At 46.9% G+C, this 17,981-nt stretch overlaps 1 protein-coding gene across 4 annotated transcripts in view; it reads right to left on the bottom strand.

Moving 5' to 3' along the window:
* Positions 1 to 17,652, bottom strand: part of IFNAR2 (interferon alpha and beta receptor subunit 2) — a 36,973-nt gene extending 19,321 nt beyond the window's left edge. For 2 of the 4 annotated variants that reach the window (XM_035017613.1, XM_035017615.1), the window contains exons 1-5: positions 17,565 to 17,652; positions 7,822 to 7,909; positions 6,761 to 6,802; positions 5,396 to 5,519; positions 3,854 to 4,026 (exon numbers count right to left, since the gene is read on the bottom strand). In XM_035017613.1, the coding sequence (XP_034873504.1) occupies positions 3,854 to 4,026; positions 5,396 to 5,519; positions 6,761 to 6,802; positions 7,822 to 7,876 (394 nt within the window). In that variant the 5' untranslated portion in view covers positions 7,877 to 7,909; positions 17,565 to 17,652. The remainder of the gene's footprint in view (positions 1 to 3,853; positions 4,027 to 5,395; positions 5,520 to 6,760; positions 6,803 to 7,821; positions 7,910 to 17,564) is intronic. The other 2 variants (XM_035017614.1, XM_035017616.1) reach the window with 2 other exon arrangements.
* Between the last annotated feature and the right edge of the window lie 329 nt (positions 17,653 to 17,981).

Genomic DNA, 17,981 nt, shown 5'->3' with positions numbered 1-17,981 from the left:
TTTGAGTGAGGCTTGGATGGCTATGTATTTCCCCCTTAGGACCGCCTTTGCAGTATCCCATAGGTTTTGGACCAATGTGTTTTTGTTCTCATTGATTTCCATGAATTGTTTAAGTTCTTCTTTGATTTCTTGGTTGACCCAAACATTCTTGAGCAGAGTGGTCTTTAGCTTCCAAGTGTTTGAATTTCTGCCAAATTTTTTCTTGTGATTGAGTTCCAGTTTTAGAGCATTGTGGTCTGAGAATATGCAGGGAATCATCTCAATCTTTTGGTATCGGTTGAGACCTGATTTGTGACCCAGTATATCGTCTATTCTGGAGAAAGTTCCATGTGCGCTCGAGAAGAATGAGTATTCTGTTGTTTTAGGGTGGAAGGTTCTGTAAATATCTATGAGGTCCATCTGGTCCAATGTACCATTCAAAGCTCTTGTTTCCTTGTTGATTTTCTGCTTAGATGATCTGTCCATTGCTGAGAGTGGAGTATTGAGGTCTCCTACAATTAACGTATTGTTATCAATATGACTCTTTATTTTGGTTAACAGTTGGCTTATGTAGATGGCTGCTCCCATGTTGGGGGCATAGATATTTACAATTGTTAGATCTTCTTGTTGGACAGACCCTTTAAGAATGATATAGTGTCCTTCTGTGTCTCTTATTACAGACTTTAGTTTAAAATCTAATTTGTCTGATATAAGAATTGCTACCCCAGCTTTCTTTTGAGGTCTGCTGGCATGGAAGATGGATCTCCATCCCTTCACTTTCAGTCTGATGTATCTTTAGGTTCAAAATGAGTCTCTTGTAGACAGCATATGGATGGGTCCTGTCTTTTTATCCAATCTGCAACCCTGTGCCGTTTTATGGGAGCGTTTAGGCCATTCACGTTGAGAGTGATTATTGAAAGATATGAATTAACTGTCATCATGTTGCCTGTGAAGACGTTGTTCTTATAGATTGTCCCTGTAAATTTCTGTTGTGTATCACTCTTGGGGTCTTTCTCCTTTTATAGAACCCCCCCCTTAATATTTTTTGCAGGGCCGGCTTAGTGGTCACATACTCTTTCAGTTTCTGCCGGTGGTGGAAGCTCTGCATCTCTCCATCCATTCTAAATGAAAGCCTTGCCGGATAAAGTATTCTTGGCTGCACGTTCTTCTCATTTAGTACTCTGAATATGTCTTGCCAGGCCTTTCTGGCTTGCCAGGTCTCTGTGGATAGGTCTGACGTTATTCTGATGTTCCTCCCTCTGTACATAAGGAATCTCTTCCCCCTAACTGCCCTTAAGATGGTTTCCTTGGTTCTAAGATTTGCGAGTTTTACTATTACATGCCGGGATGTTGGCCTGTTTTCCTTGATCTTAGGAGGGGTCCTCTCTGCCTCTAGGCCTCGAATGTTTGTTTCATTCCCCAGATTAGGGAAGTTCTCAGCTAGGATTTGCTCAAATACATCTTCTAGTCCTCTCTGTCTATTCACTCCCTCCGGGATTCCAATTATTCTGACACTGGAATGCTTCATGGTGTCACTTATTTCTCTGATTCTATTTTCATGGATTCTGAGTTGTTTTCCCCTGGCCTCCTCCTTTCCCTTTTTATCTATTATATTGTCTTCCAGGTAGCTTATTCTCTCTTCTGCTGCAGTTACCCTAGCTGTTAGATTATCTAGATTGGATTGGATCTCATTGATAGCATTTTAAGTTCTGCCAGTTCACCTTTTATTTCTGCCCTTAGAGACTCTACGTTACCATTAATTGATTTCTCCATTCTAGCCATTGTCTTCACAATTGCTAGCCTGAATTCCATCTCCGACATCTTGGTTATGTCTGCATCCATTTGTAAATCTGCAGCATAAGTCATAATCTCTTGAGTTTTTTCTGTTTTGGGGGCTCCTCCTCCTAGTCATTCTGTTGATGGGTGTTTGAGGGAATGTATAGAGTCCAAATTATTGACCAGAACCCAAGCAAGATGCACCTGTTTTCTTGGGACCTAGGGTTGCCGGCCTCTTGTTTTCCCAGCCTGTCTTCTGCAGGAAGGGCCTGCCGCGCTGTTACTCAGGCAACCCTGTTTGGGCGGAGTTGCCCTGCGCCCCTGTGGCGGGGGATGGGCTCGGTGGGAATCAGTCTTTGGGGCTTTTGTTCTCTGGCGCCTTTCCCTGGCGGCTTTCCGCGTCTCTTCCGTGAGTCAGAGCAGAAGAGACCGTTTCCAACCCTCTGCCCCAGAGCAGAGAGACCGCAGTCTGTTCTTCAGTGAGCCCTCCAGGCCACACCGTCTCCCTTTCTGTTGGTGCTGCTATAAACTGCAGCGGCCTGGGTTGTGCGCCCCTCCGCAGCGCCCCCAGTCCTGCCTGCAGGTCGGGGCGCATCTCTGCCTTTTGTGCTTCTAAAACCGGCAGCCGCTCCCAGTTTGCATGTGCGCCTCCGCCGCCCGGGGTTTCCACCTCTGGGGGTTGCAGTTCACCGGCTCGACCCCTGCACACCGGGTTTCCGTCTCGGAGGCTGCAGTTCGTGTGCGCGTGACCGTCGCTCCGGTTTCTATGGCGGGGGGTGGGGTGGGTGGGTGCGGGGGTGGGGTGCGGGCTGCAGTTCGCATGTGCGTGACCCTGCCAGTCTGGTTTTCCACCCCGGGGGCTGCCCTAAAGTCCTTTGACCGGTCTGCGAGTCTGTGCCCATCTGCAGCCCGCGAGGCTGTCGCTCACCAGCGGTGTAGGATCCCCAGGGCCAGGCTCCCTCCCGCCGCCGCCGTTTATCCTCCGATATCTGCCCGCAGAATCACGACTCCCCGCTTTGTACCCTGAAACCAACCGCCTGCGATATTCTGTTTGTAGAGATCCAGATCTTCTTACATCTCAGGCTGGTTTCGTGGGTGCTCAGAGTGGTCTGGTAGATATCCAGCTCAGAGTGGTCTGGTAGATATCCAGCTCAATTCCAGGGACCAGTTGAAATAGGGTCCCCTACTCGTCTGCCATCTTCCCCCCCCAGAGCCCTCATATTTACCATCTTGAGTCTTGAAAAATGACATCTTTCTGACTTTAATATCGTTTCTGCAATAGTCTGAATGCCATGATCTAGAAGTTGTGCTTTTCTTTCTTTTCTTTTTTTATACACACACAGATATGTACATTTCTACACACACATAAACATATACACACAATTCCAGTGAATCTCCTATCTAGGTTGTTTGTGACAGTGGGATTCGGTCATTATCACTTTGCTAATAAGCACATATGTGTGAGTGCACACCCACACAGCCTTTAACAGGGAGCTGAAACAGAATCTTTCTCTTGGAAACAGGTTGCATATTAAGACACTGAAGAAGTGCTGGAGTCTGGCTGAGGACCACTGACACTGGGAATGTTAAGGCAAGTGCCGTAGGGACCTGACTCCAGTCACAGGCAAAGAAGAGAGAGGCAGATCCACTCTTGGGCTCCGGTCTTCTCTGAGTCTGGGAACTGACACAGATAAGAGCTACTGGGTTATGATCCGGGGGAGGGGTTGCAGTATTAAGGAGAACACTGGCCCAAAGAGTTGTGACAGCTCAGATACAGGCCATCTGGACCTCACTATCTACTTCCTATCAGCTTCTGAAATATACCAGAAAGTAGTGGCCACTGCTGCTGGAATACCTGCCTCACTCAGGCATAGAGGAATCCTCTGCAAAGTACAGACCATCATCCCACCTTTTGGATAAGAAAACTGAGGCTCAGAGAAGCAAAGTAAATACTTCAGAGCTAGGAAAGTGGCAGGGTCAGGCGGTGCACCTAGCCCTGAGTCTGAGACACCCTTTGCAGACCTTTCTATTTCATGGCAAAGCAAATGCTGATGCACTTGCTCCTGCTGCTGAAGATGATAAACAGAGATCCACTCACTGTGTGTTGCCAGGAAGAAATCGATGAAACACGTGACCAGCGTTGTGTTCCCTCTGAATCCATCAACTGTGACGGCGTACGTCTCGGGCAGGACCTCCCACAAATCTGTTAGGTCACAGAATGATGCTGTGATATTTGAACAGTGCTCCACAATCTTCACATGGTCTGGTCTACTTTGAAAGGAAAAGAAATGATAAAAGGAAAACTTCAGCATTTATATGATGAGAACCCACTAACTGCATGCCCAGCTTCTTCATTTCTTTATGGCTCTGCCCAAATATCCCTGTATCAAGTCATCTTCCCTAACCACTTTATTTAAAATGGAAATACACCTTACCCCATTGTGTTCCCCTTTCTCTCCTAATCCCTCTTGTCTGTCTTTATTTTTCTGCACACTGTTTACCAGCACCTACCACATTATATCTTTATCTGTTTATTGATATCTCTGCCTACTTTCAGAATATCTGCTCTAGGCCGCAGGAGGTCAAGGACTTTGGTTCATGGTTTGACCCCTGGCATGCAGTAGGTGCTCAGTAAGTATTTGCTGGATGAATGAATGAGCAAACCTTATGCTTTTGTGGTAAAGGCCCCAGATCTCCCAGTCCCCACAGAACAATCATGAGTGTCCTCCCCGAAACCCTCTCTCCAGCTGAGGATCACATGGTCCAGTCCCAAGTCAGCCTGTGCTATGTAGGGACAAGAGAGATATCTGATTTCTTGAGCTTCAGAAAGGTAAGTGGGTGATACATGTGACTGCCTAACACAGAGAGAAACTAAGACTTTGGCAGGCACCAGAGAAACTTGCAAGAGGCCTTCTACCGGGTCAGTCAATGGTAGTAACAGCTTTTAGCCAAATAAACAGCAAACAAAAGAACACTTGGAGGGCCAACTGATCAAAGTAACAGCCTAGAAGGGTGACATTAGACATCGGAAGAAGAGAGCCATTGAGGGTTCCATCCATTATGTCATTCATCTTTGCAGGCACCCCTAAGTAGGACACTCGGATCAGAGAAGCTGAGCTCTGTGCCCCAAGGTCACAGCCAATCAGTGATCAAGCCAGACTGTGGACCTAGGCCTCTCCTGGTCTCGGCCAGGCAGCTTTCTGATGTGCCACACGGCTCCCTGAATAAAGAAAAGTGAACCTAACATCAATATGGTCACCAGATCTTTGGACTCCTGTCCTCAGAAAACAGTGCATTCATTCATTTATTTATTTCTTGAAAAACTGTTCTTTAAATGTCCAGACTGACTGACTGAGAGAAATAATTGTGAAAACCATTCATAGTAATTATTTTGCTTCTGCAGCTCTGACCCATAGAAATGATTATAAATACAAGCTTTGTCAAAACCAGTTTGAGGTTGTTAAAGTACTCAATTCAATTAAAAGTGGACTTGGACTTTTAAAGCTCTGAACTCAGAACAGAGAGAGAGAGGGAGAGAAGAGAGGAGCTCTATCACAAGGAAGATCACGACCCTTCCCCACTCCCCAATTAATAGAAAGCGAATATATTTAACAAGAAAAAAATGAAATGTCAAACCAACCTTATAACTGTGTACTGTAATGTATAGTGATCTGGTACAATGGAATGGTTTTTTAATTCCCACGATAAGATGACCCGGAAATTGTGTAACGTCACCTTGAAAGTGCAAGATTTATCTGATAAATCTAAAGGAAACAGGAGAGAAAAAAGAAACACTGAAATCTGGAACCCAGGGTTGTCCAATCGGTCCCTTGGGATCTGGAGCCCACACGCCCAGCAGAGAAACCCCAGGGTCTTGGGAACACGGGAAGGATATGGTTCTAGTGGACACAAGAAATGAAGTAACATAACTAATTCATGAGCAACACATCGTTAGGGCAGGCAAGCTTAGGGACCAGAACTCAGCACTGTGGAAACAAGATTTGGCCTCCCTCAGTTATCATGGACTCTCAGCGGTTCATCGGATCAAAAGGATTCGTGTCCACCTCATTCTCTCAACTCAACTCCAACTCTTCCTATAGTCCCCCTAAGTGGCTCAGCCCACCACCTGCTTTCCCTCTGCTAAACTTCCATTGCATTTATTCCCTGGTTACGGAAGGAAGGGACAGATAATGCATGTCCAGACTGGCCCTTTCCAGGCACTTAATCTGAGCAACAATGCTGAAGTCGGTCCTAGGAAGAGACCCATTCTACAGACCGTGAAACTGAGAAGTTGAGTTACATAATGTTATGTAGCTGGGAAGAGGCAGCGGCAAGTGAGATTCGAAAACTATAGTGGTCAAATCCCATTCATATTCAGGTCTTTTCTTTCTTTTTTTTCAAATTCAATTTTTATGATCCTTTAAGTTGCCTGTGGTTCGGACCTAGGACTCTGCTCCTTGGCTGTGACCTCTTCATCCCCTGTGCTCATCACAAGGTTGGATATAGAGTTAATGCAGAGTGAGATTATGCAGACAGATTTACAGATGTAGGCAAGATGTTTGGTTTAAAAAGAGTATTTTCCTTTATCTGGCACCAGGTACCAGAGAGCACGTGGAAGAATGCAAATTAAGGGGAAATTACTTCTGGATCGCTTGCTGTTTGACATAGTCTGTGCTTCCTCATTCTTCGATTAAGGGGTTTGAAATTGAATATTCTTTTTAGGAGTTTTAAAATGACTTCTGGTGTTTTCTTTCCCTCTTTTTTCTTTTTGGTATTAATTTCTTATAAGAGTTTTGAGAGACAAATGTGCAAATTTGGCTAAATTTCACTCCTTTCACAGAGGAAAAAAAAGAGTATTTGAGAAAATCTAAGAAGAAGGATTCAAACAAAATTGGCAACACATCTGGGATCAGAAATCAAATTCCCCACATTTTAGGTTTCTGAATGGTCGCCCCAGTACTCTGGCCCTTCCACAAAATTCACTCAAGCCAAGAAAATCTCTTACCAGGCAACGAAGATAACACACCAAACACAAGGCTGATACACACTAGGAAGAAGAAAAATATATGAGACAAGCAAAAATACTCTCTCCAGCCTCAATTTGTAATTCTCGCTCTGAGTCTGGCATTCTTTCGTACATGTCTTGACATTGGATTGAGACTTCCTTGTGCTAAAAAAAAAATGCTCAAGCAAATGGTTCTTGGAGGATTGATGTGGGTATCATCAGCACATGGTCCATGGGTTTCAACTTGATTGAATCCAAAATGAGATCTATCTAGGGGTTGCTGTGAATAACAGGGCTGATGGGTTGGGAGAGAGCCCCGAGAAGCAGCTAGCTATGTGTCTGGAAAAAGTCTCAGAATATGAATACGCATATTGTCAGTTAATACACTTTAAAGATTAAGACATTTGTCAAGGGGAGTGTAGGAAGAAAATCGCTGGTGATGGGAACTGGGGACTCTCCTTTGCTTTCTGGCTGTCACAGTGACTTGGGAAGGGAGCGGTTACAGGCATGGGCAGGCCTGCATAGGGGAGAAGTGTCCCCCTCATGGATCCCCTACTGGTAAACTATGGAACAGATGACCCAGGGACACTGAAATAGAATCAAAAGAAAGGTAGAGAAAAAGCGGCATAGGACTACAGGAAAAAAGTCAAGAATAAATGAAGCCCAGAAACCAAAGTTCAGGGCCGACCTTTCAGTCTGGTGAAGCGGTGGGAGATAAGGGGTTTGGCCTCTTCCTAAGTAGGGGAGTAGAGTGAGAAACTCTGCCCTGGATTAGAATGAGGGTATTAAAAGAAATTCCTCTTCAAAGTGCCTTGGAGGATACTCTCCATCATTATGGAGTCATTTTTGTTTGTTTGTTTTCCTAAAATTAATAGTAGGGCAGAAACTCCAGACCCTCAGTGCAGGTTTCCTATCTACGTTCCATTTGGCTCTTGGCATTGGACAGGCTGATGTTGGGCCCCTAGTCAGGGACATCCATTTGCTACTCCCCAGCAGGACTCCAGGTGATGGCGACTTGGCTGGCTTGCTCCTACAAGAGCTCCGACAAAAGTAACACTTACCCACGAGACACAGGTTCTGTGATCTAATCGGGGAAGCATTCTGGCTCCAAAGCATCTTGGTTATTAAGTCTTTTCTTTACTTTCACATCTGAAAGGAAATCGATATTAGGTGATCCCAATGCTAAAGCATGTAATTAAGTGACAAAGATAAAAGTAGACGAAGACAGGACAACAAGAAAGGAGCAGGATGTTTCCACTTCTAGGATTCCTTTGCCCTCCTGGGAGCCGGACCTGGGACCAATTTCCTGTCTAGTCAGGGAGAAGTTTTATTTATTTATTTTATTTTTATTTTTAAGATTTTATTTATTTGTTTGAGAGAGCGATAGCAAGAAAGAGCATGACCAGAGGGGAGAGGGACAAGCAGGCTTCCCGCTGAGCAGGGAGCCTGATGTGGGGCTCTATCCCAGAACCCTGGGATCTAAGGCAGACGCTTAACCAACTGAGCCACCCAGGAGCCCCCAGGGGGAAGTTTTAAATTTAACTTTGAAATAGGCAACAGAGTTATCTGTTTCCAAAAACACACAAAAGTAAATAGCAAAGGGTCTTGCTTCCTTCAGAAAACTACTTTTATTCATTCTTTGGTGAGTCCTTCAGAATATCTTTAAGCACAAGCAAAACCAAATATATATCATTTCTCCCCCTTTTTTAACACAAGAGATAAGATATACATTCCCTGTCCTACTCCTGCTTTTTCTACTTGACGATATATATTTGGGAGATCTTTTGACATCAGCACCCAAGAGCATTTCCTTGTTTTTTTAAAAAGCAGTTGCGTAGTCTACTCTATGGACACACTACCATTTAGGTAATCAGGCCCCATGATACATGTCTGAGTTGCTTCCAGTCTTTTCTGCAATGGATTATCCTGGACACGCGTCATTCTGCATGTGTGCAAGTCTAAGTGTAGAAAAACTTTCCAGAAGTAGGATTGCAGGCAAAAGGTCATACCACTCAGGGTCTCAGCAGGAAAAAGATATTTGAATTAGGATATTTTGAGAAAGACTTTAATCAGGGGACTATTTACAAATGTGTGAGCAGGATGTAGGCAAACAAAAAGGAAGAAGATAGTACCTGGAGCTAATAACAGTGGGGCCGTTACCCAGTGGCGCTTGGGCAAAGGGAAGGTGCTGGAATTTGGGAGGAGGAAATCCTGTGAGAGCCCAAAAGGATAGTGCAGGGAAGTGGCAGGGGATGGGAGGGTAAATACCCTTCACTGTTTTTCTTCCCTTCTCTTACTTGGGGCTCGTCACTGGCTGATCCCAATCAGAAGTCATAGGACCAGGGCGCTGGTAGCTGCACCCTAACAAGACAGGATCCCAGAGCAAAGTAAGGGGTGACAGTGGGGAGGCTGGGTCTGGAGGGGTAGATGGAAGACACCTGACACAGAGGGGCTCTGCACTTGTAATGTGAATAGAAACGGCCACTCTCTTGCCCTCGTCGCTGTATGACGTGCACCACTACCTGTGATATGTGAGAATTTTTCCTTCCGCCACAAGCTCTTCACAGAGGCTGCCATCAAGCTCTTGGATTTTTTATTTATTTTATTCTTTTTAAGATTATTTATTTGAGAGAGAGCATGAGCAGGGGGAGGGGCAGAAGGAGAGGGAGAAGCAGACTCTCCACTGAGCAGGGAGCCCGATGCGGAGCTCGATCCCAGGACCCTGGGATCATGACCTGAGCCGAAGGCAGATGCTTAACCAACTGGGCCACCCAGGCGCCCCGCTCTTGGACTTTTTAAAATCAAATTCATAAATAAAAAATGTTCTTCAGACTAATACAAATTTATATTTCTCTTATTCTGAGTTAGTGTCTGTTTTCATACATGTAAGAGTCACTTGCATTTCCTTTCTTGTTAACTGTTTGTACCTTTGCTCATTTTCTACTGAGTTGAAGCTTTTTTTCTTATTGGTTTGTCTGCAGGAACTTTTAAAATATGAGCGAAACTGGCCCTTTGTCTATGATACAAATCACTTTGTCTTTTCCCCCTCTGTTGTCAACCCGCCCTTTGATTTGCTCATGCTGGCTTTATTTTTTTATTTTATTTTATTTTTTAAAAAATATGAATCAGAAAACTGATTTTTTTTTTTTTAAGATTTTATTTATTTGTCAGAGACAGAGAACACAGGGGGAGTGGCAGGCAGAGGGAGAAGCAGACTCCCCGCTGAGCAAGGAGCCCTATATATAGGGACTTGATCCCAAGAACCTGGGATCATGACCCGAGCTGAAGGCAAATGATTAGCCAACTGAGCCACCGAGGTGTCCCTCATGCTGGCTTAAAAAAAAAAAAAAAAAAATTCATGCATTAGTTTCTGAGTTCTATATAGGTTTTTAGATTTAAAGCTATTTTCTTTCTTGGCATCTGCATTTTGAGTCATAGTCCGAAAGTGTTCCTCACTCTACGGTGAGAAATTCTTCGTGAATTTTATGGAGCCCTCTCCCCCCTGCCCCTCAATGGGCCTTGTTCCTTCTCTGCCTTGGGGCTTTTGTCTCCACCCAAGCAACTGGGCCCTATCGATTCTGGGTGTTCTGTCCCCCCCAACACTGTAGCAACATCAAGCCCCAAGTGAAAACTGAAAAAGGACCACAAAGTGGCAGACTTGAGTTTGAGCTCAAAATAAATTAAGAAAGTCCTCTTGATTATCAGGGTAACAGGTCCCACCCAAGGTGCTCTCCTGGAGGAATCCAAGACATTCCAGGTTAAAACTACTGTCCCTGCTGAAGACTCCACCACCCATGAGATGTCTAGGCACCTCTGCCTATAAATTACCCCACTATACTGTGCCCATTTAGAACATCTATAGAGATCGTTGTGACGTGTGACCTTGTCTACCACCTTTACTCCCCAGCAGAGGGTCTGCATGGTTGTGGACATTCCCTAAGATGCTGGGCACATCTAGAGTGTAGAATGCCACATGGAAGGGTGGGGAGAGACACTCCCTTGCACTTGACCATCTGCCCTGTGGCCCCTCGCCCCTCTGTCTTTTCCTGATGGTGGTACATCTTCATCTTTGTTCGCATCTATAGAACACTTGGTTTCTTCCGCGGCGGACACACACACAAAATTACACAATTATAAGTCCCTCACCCTCTATGGGCCAGGGGATGTCTCCTCTGCTTCTTTGTTCCTGATGACCCATACCCCACTTCCAACCCAATGTCTAATAACTAGATTCCTGGTTGTTGGGAAAATCTGTTTTCCTGTCTCTGCATCCTGCCTGGAATTGTTTAATTAAGTGCCTGGAAACTCCCTGATTACCAATCAGCCTTCCTAAAGCATAGCTATTGTCACTCTCATCTCCTAGCCAGCCAGGGCTGGCTTCGCTCCTCCCCCACCACCCCGTCCTGGGGTCCTGGGTCTCACAAGCAGAAGGGATCCACACTCACTTTACTGCTCTCCCGTGGCTGTCCTGAAATTCTTAATAATTTTATCTTTGAACTTGTGTTTTGTTAGTGAAGTCTGATGGGACAGCGGGACACACGGTGAGCTGGTAGCCTCAGCTCACACTTGGTCTCACCCCCCTTCCCCTGTGGGATGGGGTCCCAGGCCCTGTCTGGCCTCTCTCTCTACCCTGATGAACTTGGTGTGGGGATGGCAGCTGGGTCACATCGTGTTGCCTGGATGCCCTCCTGGTGTGTTAGACAGGAGGGGGCCAGCTGCCCTTCCCCCAGGCTGGCCATGCCCTGCCTCACCCAGGGGGGCAGCTAGCTGGACTGGTGGGGGTGGGCATCTAGGTCAGCCTTGATCCAGGTACCTAGCATGTCCAAGGGCAGAGGTTTAAAGACCTTTGGACATTGCTAGTATGCAGTGGGTTGAGACAGCAGGTCCTTGGGCAGGAGGGATTCAGGGCTGGACTTCCCCAGAGCCCACCCCAAACTGGGGTGCAGGGCGGCTAGCAGGAGGGGGATCCCAGCATCCCTCAGGCCCTAAGGCACATGTGCCCAGAGTCGCAAGGGGCGGAGTGGCATTGGGCACCTGCCGGGAGCTGCACTGGCCCCTACCATACCCCTGGGCATAAGGGAATGTTTCTGGAGCTGTGTGCCTGGGGAACCCCCTTCTCCTTCCTGAGTTTGGCCTGCGTTTGTCTCTTCTGGCTAGTTCGAGGTGCCCTCTCCAAATGTTCCCTGAGATGCCAATTGTATAATTCAATGATTCCCCCATGCGAATGAAATGCTCTTAGATCTGGTTTTGCACAATATAAAGTAGAATGGGGGAAATTCCTATTAATGTAATTTTTTTTTTTTTTTTTACTCAGGACGACATTAAACGGTAAATATGCAAGTGACAAGTTGAGAGACAGAGACAATGGAAGACAAGAAACAGCTTTATAGTTTAGGGCCTTCAGTTGTACCTCTTGCTCTGTAAACATGGGGGTTCTGCATTTCTGTTTTGCTCCAGGCCCTGCACGGTCTGTGGCTCACTGTCCTCTAACAAGGCATCAAGCGCCCTGGGTTGAATTCAAGGCTGTCCTCAGCCTCCCCAGCTTTCCCAGGAGCCAATGCCCTGCACAAGCACCCAGCTCGGGGTGCCTCTCACCCAGCTTTGGCTCTCCTCCCCATTCCTCCTGGAGCGACCCTTGTCTCTGATCCCTCAACATGGCTGATTTTCAGGACTCTGCTCAGTTGGACCCTATGGGGTGAAGTAATGCTTGCCTGAATTCCAACTCCTCCTAAACAGACAGACAGCCCTCAGGGAGCCTGCCTCCCTGTCTCCTGGTGGAGAACATAAGGGTCTCTCTTTGGTCGCCAATGAGTAATGAATGGACTGGATTCAGAAATACTACACAAATGCAATTATGTAATTCCACCCCCCCCGGAAATTAGGAAAAAATTACAAAAAAGTAGAAAGGAGAAAGTAACAAGCATCCTTATTTCTGCCGCCCAGCATCAACCATTGTTAATATCTTGGCATGTTTGTTTTTAGTTGATGTTTCAAATGTCTTTCTTGTTTCTGTAGCACTTCTTTTGTGTGCTCATTAAAAAAATTAAGAATGTATAAAAGTGCAAATTCCAGCATCCAGATATTTCCATCATTAACAGGTGAACATAATCCCAGAGATCTTTCTATGCACATGCATGCGTGCACATGCATGCACGTACACACACACACACAGACAGCATTTCTGTCTAAATTTAACTGTACTTGGGGTAAAAAAAAAAACCTGAAGGAATTGTGGCAACTTGAATTATTTTTCTCTTTAGGAAAGAATAACTTCCTAAGATAGCCTACTAATGTTTAAAAAAAAAAAAGTTATAGAAGAAGAATTAGGAAGTTGAGGGATTATCTGTTCACAGCATCTTTTACTATTAAACCATATTTATTGATCCATGCTTTCAAACTAGAGAAATTTACTCTTCTCCTTTTCCTCCCATCTTCCTCCCTACCTCCTTCTTTCTTTTTTTTTTTTGCTTTATTGTTTATCATGTCTAGATTGATATAATAATCACATTTTATTCTACCTACAATTCCAAAGCTGTCTGGCATTAATTCTGCATTTCAATCAATAGTCACCAACAATCCTTTCGAGCATGAGTTCTCTACGCTTGGGTTCTTTATTTTGATTTCTCTCTTAATTTGCTAATTTGCTGGATTTTTCTAATCCAGCAGTTTTTCCCCAAAGAGGGCTCATTGGGTCTTGAATTCCCTTGGCTCTTTCATATTTGAGAAGGTCTGTCAATTGACTTTTACCTCGAATGACATCTTAGCTGGATAAAATGCCCTCCTGGGGACAGTGTCCTCCACTTAGAACACTTCTCAGCACCCCCATACTCTGGCATTTAAGCACTAGAGAGTCTGAGGCCAGCTTGATTTGGTTTGCCCCTCTTTTGTTTACTTTTTCTTCTTGGATTCCTAAATAATTCTGTCCTTTTAAAACATTTTTTAAATCGTTTTAGGTATCTTGCTGCTGAGCATTCCCATAGGAAAATCTCCTGGAAGGTGGCAATTTCCTGGAAAATGTTCTTTTGGCCTAGAGACCATTTTTTCTTCATTTCAAGAAATTTTCTTTTCTCTTACCTTTACATGCATTTTCTGTCCCATTTGTTGGTTTCTGTATCTCAGGGATCCCAGTTATCCTAATGCTTGGTCGTGCTTTGTTTATCTTCCACATCAGATTCTTCCTAATTAACTTGATCTTTCTTTTCATTTGCATTCACTGGCTTGAATCAAACCTTTTCTCTATTAAAAATGCTTTTACTTTCAGCAGCATCTATTCTTACTTCTGACTTCTGTGATTATGTTCCCATGGTGCTCAATTTACCCCCTTAAGTCTGCAATCTCCTGTTCCATCCCACTTTAAAATAGTCTCGTCTTTGAGTTTATTCTATTGAACTCATATTTTTATCAAGTTGTAGGATATAAGGCTATTGGAAGAAATTTTCTCCTAACCCAGGAGTCATATGATTTTTTTAGTAAGACTCCTTGCAAGCTATGTCATTTTTTTTCTCTTCCTTTCCTCCTCCCTACCCTCTCCCCTCCCCCAACCACTTCTGGTCACCTTGCTGGTACTTGGATGGCTTTGTCATCTGTTACTGTGATACAGTGGAGTGAAATCTTAACCTCCTTGCCTCCTTAACTTCCACACCTGATTCCAGTTTGTTCTGTAAAGACTGGGCAGTTTCCCGAGCCTGAAGGACTGGCTCTGGGATGGGGGGAGCTCAGTCAAGGGAGAGCCAGATGTCAGGATACCCGGGCCCTGCTTTCTCCTGGAAGATGTTGTTCCCTGCCTCTGGTGGAGAGGTGAGGGAGGGTTGGTCAACCACTGGGCCTCTGGCTGGTTCTCCTGATTCTGGCACTGGCTGTCTCTGCTCCCACTCGCCCAGCTGACTTTCCCCATCTCATGGCCTCTGACCACTGCCCCTTTGTCAGAGAAGGAGAAAGTCAAGTATGCCAAGGTCCTGTTTATTAGGGAGCCTTTTTAAGATTGTTGTTGACTCACCAGTATGGTTTCTGGTGGGGGGTACACTAAAATTTTAAATATATTTAAAGATGTTATTTATTTATTTGAGAGAGAGGGAGGGGGCAAGGGAGAGGAAGAGGGAGAGAATCCCAAGCAGACTCTGTGCTGAGCTCGGAGCCCCACTTGGGGCTCGATCCCACAACCCTGAGATCAGGACCTGACCCGAAACCAAGAGTTAGATGCTCAACACACGGAGCCACCCAGGTGCCCCAAATTTTAACTATATATTAAAAAAACCCTCATAATTAAAACAACAAGAACAAGAACAGTGCTTACAATTCTCTCTCCCATGTACCTGGGCTTATGGGGAAACTAAGTGTCCTCATTTTCCTGCTCGCTCTGGAGAAAATGTTCAGTGGCTCTCAACTACTCTGTATCTTTTTTCCTCTTCTCAGGACTCTTACTTCAGCCCACCAGCTCTCTCAACTAACTAGTTTTCCTTTATTCTTCTTGAATTGCATACCAACCAGTTTCACTCTTGAAAGGAATGAAGAGTCCTCAGGGAAAATACTGTCAGGCTCTGCTTCTGCTCAGATTACATTTTACAGATTATAAAATGCACATTTTTTTCTTATATCACAACATCTCTGAAATCAGAATGTGTGTTTTTCTTACTTGGTTACATAAAATAAAAGTGCATCTTGGCATTTTAGTTTTGGTGACATACGATGACTGTTGTCAAAAAAGATAAATGCCATTGATTCTTCAGTAGCTTGAAGGTTTGTAAATATAACAGGAAAATGAGTTAATCCAGCTCTGAGTGCAAGTGGGAGGGATGAAATATATATTTTAATAAAAGTGTCACCTCTAAGACTATCTCTGGGGTTGTGGTTCTAATTTTTTTTAAGATTTTATTTATTTGTCAGAGAGAGAGAGAGCACAAACAGGGTGAACGGCAGGCAGAGGGAGAGGGAGAGGGAGAAGCAGGCCCCCCACTGAGCAAGGAGCCCCATGAGGGGCTCCATCCCAGGATGCTGGGATCACGAGCTGAGCTGAAGGCAGATGCTTAACCTACGGAGCCACCTAGGCATCCCTTTAATTTTTTTTTTTTTTTTAGACAAATTACCGTTTGTCAAATCACAGGAACCAAATTTCAGGGAGATTTTAATTTTTAAATAAATACATGAGGAACTTTAGAGGAAATTTGGGTAAGAATAAAAGAGCCATGCAGATTTTTGACGTTTTAAAAAAATGGAAAGCCAGCTTGTGAACTATAGAACTTGAAAGTTCGGGCGCCTGGGTGGCTCAGTTGGTTGAGCGACTGCCTTCGGCTCAGGTCATGATCCTGGAGTCCCTGGATAGAGTCCCGCATCGGGCTCCCTGCTCGGCAGGGAGTCTGCTTCTCCCTCTGACCCTCCCCCCTCTCATGTGCTCTCTCTCATTCTCTCTCAAATAAATAAATAAAATCTTTAAAAAAAAAAAAAAAAAAAGAACTTGAAAGTTCAAGCCGTTTCCTGGAACAAACAGGTCAAACCTTATCAACGAAGCCCAAACGGCTAGGAGAGTTTAAAAAATGGTTTTCTTTAGGGCAGATTTCGGTGTGGCCTCTGTTCCCACCGCTTTGTTCCCCAAACCTGAACAGCAAGTTGAGAGGAAGGGAGGGTACTTAGAAACTTTGCCAAGGTGTGGGACAGGGCACGGCCTGAGTATCTCAGCCGCCAGGCTCAGTAGGATGCCTGGGGAGCGTGGCTGGACTCCAGGTTCCCTGAGCCTGCTTCTGCACCTCCCTGCTCAGTCTGGCTCAGATCCGACCCCTCTGGCCTGTTATACTAGCTTTTAGACTTCTTCCCAAACAAAAGCAAGGAAATCAAACAAATATTAAAAGAAAAAAATGAGGGGCGCCTGGGTGGCTCAGCGTCTGCCTTGGGCTCAGGTCATGATCCCAGATTCCTGGGATCCAGCCCCGAATCCGGCTCCCTGCTCCCTGGGGAGCCTGCTTCTCCTTCTCCCTCTGCCAGGCGCTCCCCCTGCTTGTGCTCTCTCTCTCTCTCTCTCGTCAAATGGGTAAATAAAATCAAATGAATGAATGAATGAATGAATGAATGAATGAATGAATGAGCCGGGATTCCGAGAGTTGCTCAATAAAGCCGCCGCTAACCACCTAAGTGTGTTGATGCTTTAACTGGCCGATTTCTCCCGGTCGAAACTCCAGCATCGACTGGCACCGGGTTCCCCTTGTGGCCCAGCCCCGGAGCAGGGATGCTCCTCTGTCTCCTCTCCCTCCCCCCCACCCCAGCTTCCAAGCGAGGGGTCTGGAAGGACGCCGGACACCCCAGCCCCCCCGGCCCGCGGGGACCCTGTTCCACAAAGGCTGGTGGAACTCCAGGTGTTCTCTCGGAGGGCGCGCCGCGGACCCCGACCCCGAGGCCCGAGCGGGTAACCCAGTTTTGCAACGCCGAGGGGATCTTGAGGCTTTTGACCCTCACATTTCACAACGGCTCACGTCTCGCAGCCGCCAGTGCCCGGTGTCCCGCGCATCCTCGGTGGGAACGGGGTGCCAAGACCGAGAGCTCCCGGGGGCGGCGAGGAGCGGAGCAAGCGGGGGACAACGGGGGACGCCCGGGTCGACCCGCACAGCCGCCGGGGGTGGGGATGGGGAGGGGGGCGGGGGACAGAGGGAGTGAAGGGGGCGGAGGCCCCGCGGGGAGGGAGCCGCGAGGCCGGAGGCGGAGTCCACGGGAGGCGGGGAGCCTGCGGGGGATTCCGGGAAGCGCTGCCGGGAGGCGGCGTTGGCCGAGCGGTCAGGCGCACCAGCGGTCCCATTCCCCGCCCCGCCGGCCCCTTTACCTCGGCAGGTCGCCTCGCCGCTCCCCGCGGGGGTGCCAGCCTCCGGGCCGCCGGCCGCCGCCCCTCGGCCTCCGGCCCAGGCGCCACCTCCCGGATGCGCGCTGCGGGCGGCCCCGGCCGCTTTGGCGGCGGGCGCGGGCGGGCGGAGCGGGCCGAGGGCCCCGGCGCGGACCGCACACTCCGCGGGGGAGGACACCGGGTCGAGCCGCGGGCCTTCCTTCCCGCCGGGGGGCCGCAGGGCGCGCTGTGGACGCGCGCGCCGAGCGCCGGCCTCCGGCGGCTGGTGGGACCCAGGGCGCGGGCCGGGGGCGGAGCACCGACTGGTTTCTGCTGACGTTGATCGAGTCGGCTCTCACCACTCCCCCCGCACCCTCCCCTCCCGAGTAGGGGAAGGGACCAGGGGTTCCGGCTTTTTGT

The sequence above is a fragment of the Mirounga leonina genome, unplaced genomic scaffold (assembly GCF_011800145.1).
Source record: "Mirounga leonina isolate KUSES-001 unplaced genomic scaffold, KU_Mleo_1.0 Mir_172, whole genome shotgun sequence".
Lineage (NCBI taxonomy): Eukaryota > Metazoa > Chordata > Mammalia > Carnivora > Phocidae > Mirounga > Mirounga leonina.
Note: the sequence above shows the minus strand (reverse complement) of the source record. Positions and strands in the feature narration are given on the sequence as shown.